The sequence below is a fragment of the Teleopsis dalmanni genome, chromosome 2 (assembly GCF_002237135.1).
Source record: "Teleopsis dalmanni isolate 2A chromosome 2, ASM223713v2, whole genome shotgun sequence".
Classification (NCBI taxonomy): Eukaryota; Metazoa; Arthropoda; class Insecta; order Diptera; family Diopsidae; genus Teleopsis; species Teleopsis dalmanni.
In genome coordinates, this window is record NC_051847.1 from 191226595 (window position 1) to 191246109 (window position 19515).

Below are 19515 nucleotides of genomic sequence, written 5' to 3' on the forward strand. Positions count from 1 at the left end.
TAAAAAAAAAGAAAATTTAAAACTATCTCTAATTAACAAATTCCATTATAGAAGCCTACAACCTAATGATTTTTGGGGAGCATTACAAATATATCTCCAAAAATGTTAAAAGAATTATCTCTATTAAACGTGCAGTTGAGTTTAAGAAAAAGAATCTTAAATCTCATTTCAAAATGGCTCTTTTGTTCTATCTAAATAAAAGAAATGAAAGCTATATTAACATCAAAATCCAACCATCAATTATCATTGAGTCATTTGGTCTATTATGATAGACTAAAATTATTTTAATCGATAATTTTATTAAACGTTAATACCTTAATTAATTAATTTTATTTCATAAATTTTGTTTGGTGTAACAATATTATTTCTTTGATGAACGTGTCTACTACCAATATGCTCATACCTTTCAACATTCGTTCCACTGAAGCAACAGATATTGGTCTCTGAAAAGTCAATTTTGTTGAGATGATATCTTAACCTGCAGTGTCATGTCAAAAAAGAGTCTAAAAACTCCCTATTTAGTCCATTTTATACTGCCTTGAATGCGTCGTTGAGACTTTTAACCTATCTTTGATTTTTGCTTTTACAAGTGTTCTATAAATTAAAATTCCTTCTAGAATTTATGTGTCGTATAATGTTTCTTTACACTATTGCAGATGAACAGTTGAAACTCAATACGTTTAAATATCGATAGATTTTTCCTGATTTCTGGTTATTTTCTATGACAACATTTGGCTAGCATAGTCAAATATTTTTTAATTAATATTTTTGTTACTTTCGAAATTCTTCAACTATCATAATTGTTTTCTCTATACATTTTAATACTAGCAATCATATTAATCGTTTGTGCTAAGAAATTTAATACTGTTTTGAACATTATTAGAATTCGAATGAAGATTCTTTCTTTATGAACTCCTAATTAGGAACGGATCGCTTTCTTATGGAAAATATATTAAAGAATTGAATACATATCTGTATTTATTCTAAACATATTGGGTTTATTGATAATATTTTCAAACAAATGAGTAAAATGTATTTTCAATTTATTGTCTAGTAATAGATTCACTTTTTCGGACAGTCTATAAGATAACATTATCCGAGGTCATTTGAGCAACTGTGCTCTATTTACATTTTTTAACTTAATAGTGATTTTACTATAAATATATCTGCTTTTTTATTATAACAGATATTTCTAAATATTTCACAATACCAAAAACAAAAAAAAAGAACTATAATATCCATTCGTGTCTCAATCCAGTGGCAAATTTAAATCGACAAAATATATATTTATTGATGAGAATAGTGTATTTATTGTTGTGAGAATAATGTTTATTAGTACGATTAACTACTAAATATTGCTTCCATCATACTTTTATTGTATTCTGTGATTTATTGAAATATGCAATTTGTTAAACATTTAAAAACTACTTTCAAATATTGATTAAAAGTCAGTGCAAATTGTATTTAAGAAATCAGAAGAAAAACATTACACAACTAACCAAACTAAATTAAAATTTTATTAACCAAATGTTAAATCTGTATAATGAATATTTAATAAATATTAATTAATTAAAAGTTGTAAATTTAAAAAAAGCAAAATTAAAAACATAAATCAAAACTTATTACATTATTCAAAGCCTACAAGGCATTTAACTACTTGAGGCAATAGTTATAAAAAATAAAAGAAGATAAGTTACGACTAAATTATAAACCGCTTATATTACAATTTGTAATATAAATGATTTTTTTCGTAAGTTTATTAAATATTATAAGTCTTAATAAAGTTCATTGACTTATAATTGGAAAATACTTATAGAATTAGATATGATAAAATGCAAAACTCATTCATTAAAATGTTAAACAAATTCATGTATTTCCCAGTTATTTGACAAAGTGAAGTCTTTCGTGAATTATATCAGTAAATACATAAAAATCACATGTTTAATTATATAGTAGACATATACCTAAATATTGTAAAAACCACAAAATAGGGAATTTACAATTTATCCCTCTCATTCGCAAACTAAAAATTCATAACTAATTTTTGCACGTACGTCTGTCTGCCTATCTTTGAAGTTTATTTGTATATTCGTAATTTTATGTCAAGCTATGCGCAAACTTTTAGAAATTATCATATGATTAAAAAATAGATATATAGTGTTTATTTCACATTTAACAAAAAACAAAGAACTTACTTTACTTAATATTATGGTCACATCATTACTTTTCAAACGTGCAATCATAATAGAAGCAACTGACAATATGTAATCTCCAGCCATTGTGACCTGTTAAAAAAAAAAAATAAAAAACAAATATAAGATTAAATCAAATTTTTTTTTTAATTGTAAAAAAGTTTATAAATGTTATAAATGTTATGATTTAAGTGCGAAATCAAAGTAATCTCATATGCCTGTATGTGACTCATAAAAATGCATTTAAAGACTTTGTGCAGCGCAAAATCACAGGAACACATCCAACTTTAATGACTCATAACCACAAAATACTTTACATTTACATTACGAAACTGTTGAACTTAATTAATTTATGTTGTGAATATTATAAAAATAATAGTAAAATTTTAATGCAGCAACTGTGCTTTTAATACTCTACTCTGTTAATCTACATGAAACTGTAAATATTGGATTTACTCGCGATTGTCAAGAGACCGTCAATACCCAGTAGCTAAAAACGTAGCTGTAATAAATCTCAATTAAGACGACACAGGAGCGCGCAACTGAATGGAATATAAAATTGCGAAACCTCAAATTTTTATTAATTTAGTGAAAAATAAAAAACAATTTAAGTAAAATGTTTAAAAAATGTTTTAAATATTTTAACTTTTAAAAAATGTTGCAGTGTAGTAATCTACTGCACTATGCAATGCAATTAAGTATTTAAAACATATTCACACATTAAGTTCATTATTTATCGGTGTGAGTTCTCACTTATTTAATTAATTTTGAAATGAAAATTGCTATATAAAATTTTTAAATTTTTAAAAGAACAACAACACATTTTTTATTATAAATAAATATTTATTTTATTATAAATAAATATTTATTTTATCATAAATAAATCTTTTATTTTAACAAAAAATGAATTTCCAATAGCAGCAAAGGTTTAAACACAAAAAGGATTTAATTTAAAACGAATTAAAATTAAAATGAAAATTATTAAAAATGAAATAAAATTATTCGCCTCAAAAATTTAATAAAAGATGGAAATCATCTAGCAGATGTAGGCATCTTTACAAAACTTAGCCACGTTCTATTAAGAAAAAATCCAGTACTCTCATTGAGTTGGCCTATAGGAATATAAATCCTGTGATAAGTTTCTTGACAGGTCACAGGAGATTATGGAACTATACTAGAAAATTAAATCCTCCATTTAAACAATCCTATTACAACTGTGAAGAGGATAATGAAAGTGAATCACTTCTTCTCAGTTACTGCCCAACGTAAGCACGTATGCAGGGCCGATTTTTAGGTTTTGCCAAAGGTTCAGGGCTTTTTGAAACACCAGAGTTTTTTGTATGCAAAAATAAATGAGTGATCACTTCAGTGCTTGAACACCCGACACAAGCTGTATAATCTTCCCGTATGGAACATTTTGCATAATACTTTGTCTTTTTTCAATACTAAAACAGACAAAGCATCTGCTCAAGAACATCTTTCCATAGTTCCATAGTTCCTAATTCTATTCAGATATCGCAAAAATTATATAGTTTGCAATATTCATTTTCTGCCGTTTTACCAAAAAATTGAAAAATCGCATTGCAGTTTAATTTGATCACCTTGTAACTTGACTTTCAAGAAGATAAATTTGAAGTAAAGAAAGAGTGAATTACCATAAACTAAAAAAAATTTATGGTTATATTATAACAACCGAAGCTTCCCATTTTAGTATAATTATTAAAAATTTTTAACTTAATCTCTTCACAGAACATTAATTTATTATTTTTATTAAACATAAAATATTTCTAAATAAAGATATTTAGAAATATTTCAAAGCATATTTAAACCAACAACTATCGTGGTTAATCAACCATGAAGCTACTAAGACTTGCATTTACTTACATAAATAGAATTTATTACCACAATTGCAACCTCAAAAGGTCGCATTTGTGCCCAGTGAGTAACTCAAAATATTAAATTACTAAAGCATTTAAATAGCTTTTACATCTCAACTTAATTAAAACTAGAACTACTAAAGTCAGCGGACCACAAACTATGAGCAGATGACCACATAAGAACCATGAACCCAGAGAAGGTTCACAGTAGTGCGCGTAATCTTTGTAAATTAATCTTACCTTTTTATGATTCCACAGCGCGTTAACACTGGGCTTACCACGCCGGAAATCAGATTGATCGATAACATCATCATGCACCAAACTGGCAGAGTGCACCATTTCAGAAAAAAGCGCAATTTGTCGTTGTTTGTGTACCAAAAGGCTGCAAAAAAGATACAAAAGTATTAAATATGGTATTTTTAAAAAATTTTGTTTTTCTTAAATTAAGTTAAATTGTAATTACACATAATACTAGCGGACTGACTGACTATATATACATAGTGATAAAAATAAATTTTGAAAATATATGTCTTAATGAAGTTCATTTTTTTTATTTAAGCGGATTTATGACTATTGTTAAGTAACATCTAAATAAAAAAAATTAAATAAATTTTTGGTGTTTGATTACAAGAGTTGAAGAGTTGCAGGCTTGTGTTAATCAATTTATTGCGGCAGTAAATTTTACAGAAATTAAAAATAATGTCTTGTGCAAATAATTTTTAGCATAAAAATGTTTATTGTAAATTTCATAAAGTTTATTTAATAGTTGAATTTTTGAGTGATTTTTTTTATTTTATTTTTTTATTTTTCTGGGTTGGTTTTGTTAATTTTAGTTTCCTTCAGTTTGTTTACAAATAAAATGTGTGTATGAATTATTTATTGTAAAAATATAAAATAAACAGCAGCAAATAGATATATATATAGTACATACAAAGTGCTATGCTTACCTTGATTCTTTATTTAAATGATAGTTTATCGCTTTGGCCATAAGCATTGTTACCATGGGCCTCAGTGCTTTGCCTTGTCCATCAAAGTAATACGACGCTATTTTATCAAGTTCGGGTTGACGTGTGCCTTGTTGAAGAAGCTGCAAAATGTGTTAAAATTTATTAAAAATAAAGTAATTTTTTAAAATCATTTAAAAATGTATATATTTCAACTAATTTAAAACAAATTAAAGCATTTCTATAATTGCTATTTAATGTGTAGAATTTTCATTGATGTATGTTAAAACCGTGTAGCGCGACCGAGTATGTTTAGTAATATGTGGTAGTATAATCAATAACAATGAAATTATCATCATTTCACGGATAAATTGAAATCAAAGCATTTTAGACTTTACATTGACTTAAAATTCAAGGTTATAACTAACATTAAATTATATTGATATAGAAAAGATTTTACGTTTATTTAAGTTTAATAAACAAATAAATGCCAAATATTTTTAGGAATACCCATATGAGAAACTATGACATTGATCACGCCGTTGTCTATTTTTGATAGGATCATAATTAATTGCATAAATATAATTTCAATTATATTATATTTAAACAAGCGCATCGTTGATTTTAATATTGAATTTTTATATTACTATATATGAAGGACATTAATTAAATCAATAAAATGTATCTCTAAAAGCATATTCACATATTCCAATGAATTTAAATATTTATGAATTTATGAATTAGAAAATAATATGTAAAAGTAGTATAATACTAATGTTTAGTCGTATAGTTCTTTGATGCAAAGTTTTTTTTTAGATACTTATAATTGTTGAAGAAACTTACTAAAATATTGATAATAACAAAAATATTATACTGATTCAAATACTATGTAAATATTTCTATCTGTTTAGGTAAGCATAAGGTTCAAAACTGCAGGTTTCTCTTTATATAAATTAACATTTAGCTCATTAGCATTAACCGTGTTTTATATTTAGCGCGGATACGTATGCGCTTAAGTTTTATATGGAAAATATTACACATAATTATATGCGTTATATCCGCACAAGCATATATAGAAAAAATATGGACAATAGAGCATATAGAACAATACATATAAATTAATGCAATATTTATTTACAAGCTTTGCCCCAATATATTTCAAAATGAAATGAAACAATTAACAAAAAAAAAATATTTCAATATTAGAGAATATAAATAACTAATTTTCAGGTGTTTGTTGGTGAAGAATAGTACGTCTAAGTATAAATGTAATGACTTCTTAAAGAAGCTCTACTTAAGGTCCAAATTCTCTACAATGTCATAAGCAACATGTACTGTCATTTAATGCATTTAAAAACACTAATTTGGTATCTCGAGCTAACAGAGCTATAAGTGATCTCAACCTACAGAAATTGTATCTCTTTTTTATTTGATTATTTTTTAAGTGCAGTTAAGCAGCACTAACTTTATTCTTTTTTATTTTTCAAGCGCACACCTTTTCAAACAATTTTGTTAGTTTTGTTTGAAGTAACTTATGGGTATACTTTATTTATGTAGATGTGAAATGACAGCTTTTACTTTATAATTAATATAAATTCAATGAGATATTTTGTATGAATGATTTAATTGGGTTAGTAAATATAGTTTTGGATTTTTTTAAAATAATATAACTTATTGCATCTAATAATTTGCAATTAAAATTAATATATAATATAAATAAAATAATATATGGATTATATTAATAATAGATATCCCCAATTAACTGGACTGCTTTTAAATGATAATCACTTTAATAAAAATTTTGTATAAAATCAAACGATATATAAATGCTATTTTCTTGCATGAAGTCGAAACAATCTAAAAGAACAATAACGGACTATATAACCAATCCGAAACTAGACTGTTAAGACGTTTTACATGCGGATGTTTTAAGGGTGAACTAATTGTCTTGCTTTGAATAAAGTTTTGAAGGTTCTAAGGTTTTAATCCTGAATTTGGAGTAGTCTTACACTAGTCCATACAGACCAATCATGGGTGGCCTTTGAAATTGTTTACGGACAGATAATAAAACCAACAAATATTTACAAAGATCACTAATAATGGAATAATTAGTGATTATAATTTTAGTAGTACTTGAAATAGCAATATGGTTAGTCAAGGAATTTTCATTAATCAAAAATTTAATTATTATAGTAAATTATTAATGTTCAAACCTTTCTATTCAAAAAAATTTCTTTCGTTAAATTTGACTTTTAAAAACATCAATTCAATATGTTATTATTTCAAATTATTATTATATTTGATTGCCAATTAATAAATAATTAAAAATTGTCGTAAATTAAGTGAAACTATTAGTAGAATGTAAAGTGCATCTGGTTAATATCTTTATAGTAATGGCAGTAAGTGTAAAAGCTGCTTATTGTAAATGTAGCTATAAAAAATTTTATATTTTTAAATCACTACAAAAAAAAAACAATAAAATTATTCGAAATTGAATATGAAAGATATTGTATCGTCAGTACATTTTGCGAATTATTTCATCAGTTTATTATTTTTATTTTTGTATTTTTTTAAATTATGGTTTTTATTGTTATTGCTTCTCTGATTTTTAAGATAATATTAAAATCACAACAGCATTAAAATAAAGGCTTTAAAGGCATATACGGTTTCATAAACTTTTCACTGCTTTTCAAGTATCTAGTATAAAAGCTATAAAATTAATTGATATTTTAATTATTTTATAAATATTTTCGGTATACTATGTAAAATCAATAACAAATATTAAGAGTTGAAAATAAAGGATGTTGTTTGTTGTGATATAAAAATTAATGCATATAACTTACTTAAAACTTTGCTTATTTAGATAATTAATGCACAGAAGGGTTTACTCTATCTAGTATCACTAAATCTATGCGTGACTTATGGATGGACAGAATTATCTAGTCTAACCTGTATGCATATAATATTATGTATGATACTCCATACTCCCTATACTCCCTATAATTCTAAACAACATTGACTAAAGCAATTAACGTAAATTCATATGCATTATGAATCGGTTTACTAAATATAATTTATTTCAATCTTTCATTAAATCTCATCAATTAACTCATTCACGCAGTCAGTACTCAAGTGAACTGCAATAAATTTCTTGAAATAAATAAAAGTTAACGTACCAGCTAACAGTATTGAAAAAACCAAGATTTTATATGCAGTCACTGCTTAAGTTAGCTGAAATATATTCTTTAAAATGAACAAAAGCCGGCGTACCAGGTAACAGTACGTAAAAACGAACAAATAATTACTTACTCATGCAGTCAGTGCTCAAGTTCGCATAAATATATTCGCATATAATATATTAAAATGAAAAAATGTAATAAAATAAACAACACAGAAGATAAATTATATTTATGAATATATGAATATCTGCTTAGGAAATTATAAATATAAATTAAATGAACAGTTTCAATGTTAATAACGTTTTCCTATAGCTGACTTCTGTTTTTAATATAACTTTTTTTTTTATATTATAGATTATAAATAATAAATATTATTAATAAAATCTATTATAAATAATAAATATTATAAATAATATATATTTTATCTAATATGTATTATAAATAATATATATTATAATAAACATGCTTTTTCTTTTAATAAAAAGTAAATATATAAACGATTAAAAATATTAATTATACTTACATCTCTGACATCATCATAAAAATATTTCAGCTCATCATCAAGTATTATATAAGGATCTATTTGTATTTCTCTAACGGGTCCAGCCGGTTGTTGTGTGTGAACTGAACTATATTTGCGGCAGTTTAAATTTGAACATTTCGATTTTGTATTTTTATTTTGCTGTAAAAAAACAAAAAAAAAATTAATTTTATAAATTAATTAAAATTAGTTTTAAAATTTAAGAAAGTTAAAATTAAAATTATCAATCAAAATACGTAATTATTTGCCGACCGGCAGCAATAAACGTTAAAAGAAAATATATAAAATTCTGCTGGCAACGAAACAAGAAAATAGGCGTTTATAAGTGCTTAATTTTTAAAAGTTTATAATTGCAACAAATTTTAAAATCCAACAAAAAAACAAAAGATAAAAAAACACTTTGAACAACTTAACAACTTTCAATTGCAGTAATCAGCGAACAAAACAAATTCAACGGGTTTGTGGCAAGTGATTTGTGGCTCGCGACCAAGTTGAACCAAGTAAAACCAAAGCGGAGCAGTCAACCAGTAACAAATTGACGATTTTTGGTTATGTACCAGAAGTTGTGACTGACAGAATCAGCAGTGATAATGTAAAGTAATTGGAAAATTAAAATTGCCGCATTGCACTTGTGCGTGAATTAGCAACTCAGATGTAGATATGCAAAAAAATATAAAAAAAAGACTGAAATTGCCACAAAACATAAACGCTGCAAGGTAATTCTAAATAACATTGTACATGCATGATGTCAATATTGTACAGAAGTACATAATGTCAATATTCACTCATTGGTAACCTTGATTCTAAGGCAACTTTGGTGTTACTATACTAACATTTTAGCATATGTATTGTGTTGTCACTATATCTAAACTATTGTTAACCGATTTAGTGATGACACACTACGGCCATTACTACTAATAGCCACTGTTTGTTGCGCATGCCTTAACCGTCAAATTGATTTAAACTTTAAAAATTATTAAAAATGTATTAACTTAATTGACTTTAATATTTTTTCATTACTGATGCTGCTATTGTCAGAAGTCAAAGTCGAAGTCAAAAGAGAAGCATTCAATTCCGCCAGTAATATTAGGTGACGTGCTTACTTAATTTTACTTCAAATTAGAATAATGTTGCAAGACAGAATATTTTAAATATGTAATTCCTTACTCTAACTATAGAAAATAGCTTAACATAATTGCGAGTATTGTTATGTTAAATTATTTAAAATTAAATCGACAGAAATTATTTTAAATTATTTCATCACAAAAAGTACAAACATTATTTTTAAGCTGTATTTATTTAACTAACTTAATTTGCACCTACTTTAATGTTAATGTAAATGGAATTGATTTGCCTTGCTTAATGTTGCTCTTCAGTTGATATAAGTTGTCAACAAAAATAAAGCTTATATTACACAAGTTTATTTGTCAAAGCTACATGCATTTTTATCTATTAACTTACAAATTATGTAATTTCTTGTATTTATAATTTGCTTATTTGTATTTGATGTATAAAAAATAAAAACACCTCAAGATATCAAAAAGTAAATTTAAATGAAAATTTCAAAACAGCATTTAAATGCAGATTACTATTACTGTCACTGCTGCTGCTGCTGCTGCTGCTACTCACAAATGTAAACATACCAAACACCCAAAATAACAACATCGCTGCCAACAACAGACTCATTTACAGCATTTACATTAACATTAACAGCAATAATAGTTTTAACAGCTCAACGAAACGGCAGCAGTCAGAGAATAGCAGTGGCTGCATTTATATTTGCTGTGCTTGCTTGTAAGCATTAATGTAAATATTTATAATGTGACCTGCATTTGGTAGATATTCGATGCAACTAACTTATTTGTTCACACATATATACGATATACTTATTAACACCATGTATATGGTGCATTAGATATTTTACAAATGCAGATATATCTATTTATGTGTATTTAATTACATTATTAAAAAAAAAATAAATAAATAAAGAAAAAAACATGTGTGCCACAAAGTAACACAATGATTACAACACCTTAAAAGATGCGTTGACATTGAATTGTTAGTTTTCAAAGCAAAGAAAATTAAAATTTATTTCATTTAATGCGTTTAGATAAAATGTCACGAAACCAGATCAAGGATTTTAAAAAATATATTAAAAGAAAAAATTGTTTGCATTAAAAAAATATAACATAGTAAATATCTAAGATATTCTATTATTCTATTTAATATATTTTACTTTAAAATATTTTAAAAATAATCAGTTTTTTACAGTATTTTTTTTTTGTCAGAATTTAGATCACTTTTTCGTTTACATTAATTTAAATAATGTAAAAAATATATTTTATTTATAACATTAGAATACAATACAATAGAATAGAAATAAACAGGGTACCAGCTCCCAACGGAAGAGAACGCCGCGACCATATTTGATCTTTTGTGCTGCAACAGACACTAACCGAACAGAAGACATTTCGGCTTTCGTTGAGGACCTCCTAATTTCAAAAGGGGGGAAAGCAGTTCTCGATTCAGTGACCTCCTCCTGGCCCAAATCAAGACTGGGCATTCACAGAGAATGCGATTGGAAGTCTTGTTTGCTTCTAGGTGGAGTCGGAACAGATTTTCTAATTCAGAAGGCTTATTAATTAATTTAAATATTTTTAATTAAGTTAACAATATAAAAATTTCAAAATAATTATTCTTATAATTAATGCAAAAATAAAGGAAATTCCATTTAATGTTGTAACATGCGAAAGTACCATGAAATCTCGTCATGTTACTTTCTTCAAAATTTTAAAAGAAATGTCTCCAAAAAATCTTGCGCATCATTGCTGGCCCCATATAATATCCAATATGGATATATGTACTTGGATAAGCTAAGTACGAGCAACAATAGAAATTTATGATTGCAAATGGAAGTGAATAGGATTTTGAAAGGCATTGAGTTGGAACCCGCATTTCACCTAAATTGGAGTAAAATATTAAAAAGCAAATTAAATATGTAAATTATTCACTGAACGACATCATTATTTTTCCTATAACTTAGTTCGATTCATATTATAAACGAAGACTTTACACCCTTTTTATACTAAGTTCTGGATCACATAATCTCAAGTATCGGAAATTTTTATTGTATTAAGTGCATATTTCAAAATGGAAGTTTTATTCTTGATAATAAGCATTTAAGTCAGTATTTGTTATTTTTGATGAAAGTGATGATAAAACAATTACAATGAAACCCTTTAAAAACCTAATTATGTTTCATATAATATTTTTTGAGGTAATAAATATTCTTTGAGATGTTTATTTTTTATTTTTACACTATATCTCTTTTAGTAAAACTTATGGTAATTAATTTAATCTATTAGTATATGACTAATAGATGTACTATTAGTATATGAAGTATTTACCCATCCTATGAACAAAACGATATAGATGAAACCATGCATAATCATGATCGAATAAATTGCTGCCAAGCAGTCATAATATTGCATACATATGTTAACATATACATTTTATGCTTGAAAACTGCACAAAATAAAACTTAAATCTAAAAAAGTAACCGCTTTTATTAAGTAAGATAAACTTCAATTTTAATATTTTTATAACTGACAGTATATATTATTTTTTGTTTTCTCTTTTACCTAAAGAACAGGTATTAAGCTTGGATTTAAGTGATTTGTCCGAAATATACCAAATGAGATGAAAAGTAACTGCACAGCTTCACGAATGCATGCCGATACTCACGTAAGCAAAGCAAAAACTTGAAAACTCACCACAGGGAATTCGAAAATTATCTTTTGTTTATAAGAAACGATAAAAAAAAATGGGGAAAAAATCTTTATATCGTGATAAAGGTAAGTCGTCCTTGCATCCGCTATTACACTCCAAGCAGCACTAATGTTAATAACAAGTGCAACAGTGAAACTCTGAAGGAATGCCAGCAATGCCGAAAGATATTACAACAGAAATAATTATAATAATTACAAAAGATTGGTTGGTTGGAGCAGAAAAAATTTAATCTTATAAAAACATTGTATATTCAAAATGGCTTCTTCCATGTGAAAAACCCTACATAAATATTGTTGGACTAAAAATGAAAACGAAAACAAAAAAAACAAAAACAATAATGAAAAACTTGTTGCAAGCATATCAGCAAGCAATGGATGCTGTGAGTTGCATGTGTTATTTGACAACTTTGCTGAAAGGCAACTGCGTAAGTGACGCCCTTGGTCGCCCATTAACTCTGCGAGTTGAAAAGTAGGCATAATACCGGGCTATGCATTTCATGTTTCCGAAACATCAAAGATGTTCATCGCAATGTTTCGCTGTCAATATTGAAGATACACATAATTATTGTACAACATTTTTATTACCACTTTTCGATTTAAATTTTAAATTGTTAATTTGCCGCACACGAATTCTTATTGACTGAATTATCGCAGCAGCAGTCAGCCCGAGTCAGCCCGTCTAAGCTGACTGTCTGACTAGTCTCATTTGTTAAGCAAATAAGTTGTAACACGTGGGATTGCTGTTATCTTATTCATGGGATGTAAAAATTAATAAAGTTTCGAAATGAAATCCGAGTAAAGATTTTGTTGACATATCAAAATATTAACGAGCACTTATTGTAAAAATGTTTGGGTTTTCCTTTCTGTTTACTTCTGCTATGGGATATGATTAAATCAATTTTGTTTATAGTTTATCGGAATATACAAAATTTTGATTATTGAGTTTCTTTCAAAAATCAAATTTATCGCTTTGAAAGGGCTACCTCATTAATAATTCATAAATGCAATAAATTTGTTTAAAACCGAAAGTGTTTGACGGCAATAAAATTGTTCAAATAATAAGAAATCTAAGTTAGTCAGAAAACACATTAAATACTTTACTCAAATAAATAAACAAAACTACAAAAAAATTAAGGTCAAACAGAAAGTATATAGAATTTAACTTTTTTTATTACCTTGGCAAAGAAAGTCGTTAATTAAAAGATTTTAAGTTTTACAAATGTCAACTGTAGATTTTATAGATAAGGTGTTTTTGGAAAATGAATTTTTAACTGTAAATATGACTAAAGTAAAAGTAAAATTTACCCAATTTAAATGCGTGAAATTGTTGTAGTAATTCTACAAAGGTATAAAATATAAGCCCCTATGGCAGTTGCAATATATTCATTTGATAGAAATACTTTTCGACCAAAAAACAGAAGTCAGATGGAGTTAATCCTATTGCAGTTATAATATATTCATTTAATAGAAGTACTTTTCTATCAAAAAACAGAAGTCAGATGGAGTTAAACCTATTGCAGTTATAAAATCTTCGTTTAATAGAAATACTTTTCGAACAAAAAACAGAACTCAGATGGAGTTAAATCTATTACAGCTACTATATCTTCAGCCACAATAATCTTATGATAATTCATTAATTGTAGTGGAAATTTATAAGGATGTGATAGTAACTGCATACATTCTCTTGATGAAAAATAATTTTTTTCTACTGTATGCCGAATTCTTTTAGTTGAATTTTTTAACACAATGGCTTTAAAAAGTTTTAATGATAATTAAATACTGTTAAAAATGTTTGAAGAATTTATTTCGATAATTAAATTTATATAATTTTAGATTATTCTATTCGTTTCTATGTTAGGAAAGGAAAAAAAATAGTTTTATTTAATTTTTCTAATATTTTCTAATTCTGATCCTGTTCTACCAACAGGATCTACCAACAAAAACTTAAAAAAAAAAAAACAACTAAAGCAAATACAGCCAAATCTATATTCTTACGACAATTTCTGATGTTAACTCATTTTTGATTTGTAGATTTATAGAACCACTTATAGAACAAATCAGCTCATCTATAAATCTTTTTGTTTGCAACGAGCTGCTTTAACTAACATATTTATCATTTCGGTATTAATATTCTCTTACAAAAAAAATATAATCACATCATGTTTAATTTTTCCACTGTTAAAAAATACACTGACACGTAAACCTCAAATATCTTGTAAACAAGGAATAAATTAACAAGTCAAAAGAAAGTTTTCGCTACGTTTTTATGAATGATAAAATAAGAAAATAGTGTCGAAAGGTTTAGTTTTATTATTAACAAATAGATAGCATTCCAAGAACTTATCAAAGAACTTAGTAGATATAGATACATGGAAATCTATTAAACATATTTTTGCTCTACAGATCTTGTCTGCTAAATTACAGTTCACAAAAGATTTAGAAAACCTAAAACGATTACATATCTTTGAATATTTTTACACCAAAGTTACTCCAATTAAAATTATTAATCCCTACCTTACCTATTACCTATACTATGATATTTTAAAAACACTGAATCATTAATAGAAGAGTTTTTTAACTCATTTGAAGTTAATATGAAATATTGAATTGAAAAAATTCATTACATCTAGTTTAAAATGATTGCAAATATTTTAAAGAAATATTTAATGTCAAAATTTTTCGTTTTAAACAATAAATGCTTCAAACTTCCAGTCTGATGTAAGTCTAATCAAGAAATCAATAAAGATAAATCTGCACATCAATATTTTTTAACTAAAAAATTGAAAGAAAAACTAAATTAAATATAAAAAAAAAATTAAAATAAAATATATTTTTTGTAAATATTGAATCATTTATATTTACGAAAATACTTTCTAATCAATTGCATTTTTTACAACTAAATAGTTGTTAGTAACATTGAAACCTTTTTTATTTTACATATTAATTTTACAAATATTGATAGCGTTTCTGTTCAATAAAATCAATAAAGATAAATTTGTATATCGGTATTTTTGAAATAAAAAAATCAAATAAACTGAATTGAATAAATATAAGAAAAAAAGCATAAAATATATTTTTGTAAAAAATTGAATCATTTCATATTTATAAAAAAATACTTCCCAAACGATCGCTTTTTAACAACTAAACAGTTGTTAGTAACATTAAAATATTTTTTACTTCACTTCAAACGTTATTTGAAAGATAATTTTGTACGTTTCATCATTAATAAATCATCATCATCACCAATATCAATTTCAAAAATATTTATCGAATGCCTGAAGCATGGTTAATTGTTATGAAAATAACACGTGTGTTACTATGTTATGCTATGTTATGTTAATAAAAATTAGCACTATTTCCAAGTACGGACTTATTTATTTATTTTATTTTTTAAGAATTTCAAAAAGAAATATATACATTTATATATATATTAAGCTCTGTAGTAGTAGTTAAAAAGTTGGCATCAACTTGGCATAAAATAATTTATTTAGATATATTTCTTAAGAAGCATTTTAGCATACAAATGTGTATTGAAAAATGTTAACATACGTAAATGAATTTGTAAATTTATTTGGCAACCCTGACCAAGTGTTAATCAGTGATAATTATTCGCATTGAAAACGAAACCAATTACAAAATCGTTAAGAAATATAAACTTTCCTTTTCAATATAAACGAATATGTGCGCTAAATTGAAATTAGACTGAGACGCGATTCAAATTTACAACTTCAACAAATAATGCAACACGTAGAGCATTTAGTGGTGAATATGGCCAAAAATAGTTGAAAATGAAATTATAATTGATGGATGGATGGATCGATGTGGATGTGGATGTGTTGGGTTTTTGCAAGTGAGACGTGAAAAAATGCGTTTAATTGCGTTTTTAAAATGCGTTCAATGAATAAGAAACCAAGAAAAATGGAAAAAAAAATTTTTTTAAATTTATAAATCTATATATTGAGCAGCCAGTTGCTGCCAATTTAATTTATAATAAATTTACTTTTGACCATAAGTTAATGAACAACTTAACCTAAAGAAGTTGTGATATTGCCAAAAAAAAAAAAAGAAATGAAAAATGAAAAAAACTTTTTTGTAATGAAAAAAATTTATAATGAAATTTAAAATTTTTTTTCGATTATTAATATTATTTTAATAGCTAATTATTTTAAATAAATTTTAAAAATTCAATTTAAATTCATAGGTTAGTTTTTTCTAATAACTAGAAAGTACGCAGTCATATGAGTTAATTTGATATATAATAGCTTAATCATGGACATAGCGCTTGAAAAGCATTTTGTATTAAAATTCTTTTTTAGTTATATTTTTACTAAATTCTAAGTTTTGAAAGAGAAAAGTAGATAGTAAACAAATTAAGTTATAAAAACTAATTTTTACTTAGGTTTATATTTTGAGTTCAGTATATAGCTATTTCGGGTGGTGTAAAATTTCAACATAGCTTTCATATTTCTTACCTAAATTTTATTTAAATAAAATATGTATATATTTATTCAAAAAAATTTATATTTTTAAGAAAATAATTAATTTATAAGGAAAAATTTTTTTTTTGACGCAAAGAAAGCTAGAAGGGTTCGAAGAGTACTGAAGAAAAAACTACTACAAAAATTTGATTAATTTATTGAAATTTAGCTGACCATCCAATGCCATTTTAAGTATTCTCAAGTATTTTTGTAGTTGTTATTTCTTCATTACTTTTCGAATCCTATAGAAGGGTTAAATGTTATAGAATTTATATTTTTATAAAGAGATATTTTCGAACAGTAGTAAACTATAACAACAAAAATTTTATTTTTTTATATTATATTAATTAATAGAATTTTTGGCTGACCATACAGCTGTTTCGAGTATTGCCAAATAACAATTTTTATTTAAAAAAAAATATTTATATTTTTAAAAAGAAATATTTACTTTTTTAAAAATATGTTAATTTAAATAATTTTAACTTGATATTATTTTTAAATATTATTATTTATTTTACATTGCATTTTAATTTTTATATAGTTAAAAACTCCAATTAAGAGTTTTAAATTTTATTTCCAATTTATTTTAATTTTTAAAAATTTTTTTAGAGAAACCGAAAAATAACAACTACAGTATAGCTTTATATATACCATCAAAAAGATTTACATTAAATTAAACTGCAGTTTTAATATTTCTTAACATCATAAAATTTATATTTTCATAAAATTAAATATTAAATTAAAAAAAATTTAAAACAAAAATATATTTCAAATTTTAAATACTTTCCATTTAACCGATATAACTCAATAAAATCATTGAACTGAGTACTCATAAATTTAATGTTAACTGTTATTAAATAAAAAGTTTATTATAAAATGTTGAAAACACAACAACAACAACAAGCAAAACAGGAAGACAAGATACGTTACACTCGGTTGACGTTTCTTGCCTGTTACATACCAGGTTATTTAGATTGGTAACTACTTTTTTTTAAATTGATTGTTTTTATAGCCGCCACATTTTTTAGGTTTTTGTACCATGGCAAAAAAAATGAAATCGTTATGTAGCATAATAAATAATAATCGATAAAAATTATTTAATGAATTTCATTTATTAAAACATTAAAAAACAAATAAAGGAAATGTATTGTAACGTAATAGAGAGCAAATGAATATTTCTTTCTTTTTTACATAGATTAAGATGATTAAAAAAATATATATATATATGAAGATATATATAATTATTACAATTACTTCCTTCCTTACTTGTTAGAATGATTTTATATTGAATGTATTTATATCGAATATTCTATTATTATATAATGCTCTCTGTCATTCAAACAACATTACTTACAAACCAATTAATCGCTAATTAATTTCTTAAAATTATGTGTATATCTAACCAAAATTATTAGAGAATATGTTAGATCCAGTACTTCCAGAATGCGATTCTGGGAGAAATATATTTTTATGGCTTATGTATAAAGAAATGTTGGAGATATATTTAGGTAAGCATCGATGCAATCGAACTCAAAGTAATAATATAATCATGTTATGAGCATATATTGAGACAATTTGTTTGAAGATATATATAAAATATTATAAAACAATCTAGTAAATGCATTATGAGCTGAAGATGATTGTTATTAGATACAAAGAAAAAATTAGCGAGATTGTTTATTTTAGAATGATATTTAGACCATAAAACATAAAAACAAATTGGGAAAAAAGTACTATAAATTGATATAATGTGTCTACATGCATTATGACCAAAACGATCTAAGATAAGATCCAACTATTGTAATTAACAACAAATTCTAACTTTCAAGCTTTTCCAAATTTATAATTCTAGATATTTAATAAAGAAAATTTGATTTCTCGTAGTTGAATGTACCTATGTTTCTGTATGAATGTACCTATTATTTTATATACGTTTATATTTTCCATTTTAAAGATTTAGCTGTTTTAACTGTATAGAGCACTGATCGCTATCTTATATACTCGTATAGATCAGGTTTGGAGTGACTCAATATCCTAAATGAAGCATTATTAAAAGTCCTTTAACTACTAACTTTATTTTTTATCAAATACCACAAAAGAGAACAGAGTTTTTAAACCGATCCGCAAAATATTGTTTTCTTACCTCTACCGACATTAACAGTTGAGTAATTATTGGTACCGGTCTTTATATTGAATATTCTACCGGTCCATGTAAAGCATATAGAATATTTTTTCGATCTACAGAATCTTTTTATTTGTGAAACACTGGTTTAGACGATTTTATGATAGCACGTGTTTTTCAACTAGAGTTTATTTTAAAACTTAGTCTTTCGGTTATTATGGAACATTGTGAAAATTTTCTTCTTTCCTATATTATTTTTGTTAATTTCATGATTAAGGTGTAATAATATTTATATAATTAAAACAAAAAAATGTAGTATTCGAAAGAATATCATGAATATTGATTTAACAATCTATGTTCTATGAATTGATTTGACGATGATAACTTTCTTTAT

The 19515-nt window shown here is 25.3% G+C and overlaps 2 protein-coding genes across 2 annotated transcripts in view; both read right to left on the minus strand.

Annotated features, from left to right (window-relative positions):
* LOC119676434 (all trans-polyprenyl-diphosphate synthase PDSS1-like) overlaps window positions 1-11203 on the minus strand; it is a 16096-nt gene extending 4893 nt beyond the window's left edge. The window contains exons 1-5 of the mRNA XM_038087674.1: window positions 11190-11203; window positions 8716-8869; window positions 5017-5156; window positions 4310-4451; window positions 2196-2285 (exon numbers count right to left, since the gene is read on the minus strand). Of these exons, the coding sequence (XP_037943602.1) occupies window positions 2196-2285; window positions 4310-4451; window positions 5017-5156; window positions 8716-8869; window positions 11190-11203 (540 nt within the window). The remainder of the gene's footprint in view (window positions 1-2195; window positions 2286-4309; window positions 4452-5016; window positions 5157-8715; window positions 8870-11189) is intronic.
* A 6024-nt stretch (window positions 11204-17227) lies between these two features.
* The window catches only part of LOC119676435 (DNA-directed RNA polymerase III subunit RPC2-like), a 4693-nt gene continuing 2405 nt past the window's right edge, over window positions 17228-19515 (minus strand). The window contains exon 4 of the mRNA XM_038087675.1: window positions 17228-17241. Coding sequence (XP_037943603.1) covers window positions 17228-17241 — 14 coding nt within the window. The remainder of the gene's footprint in view (window positions 17242-19515) is intronic.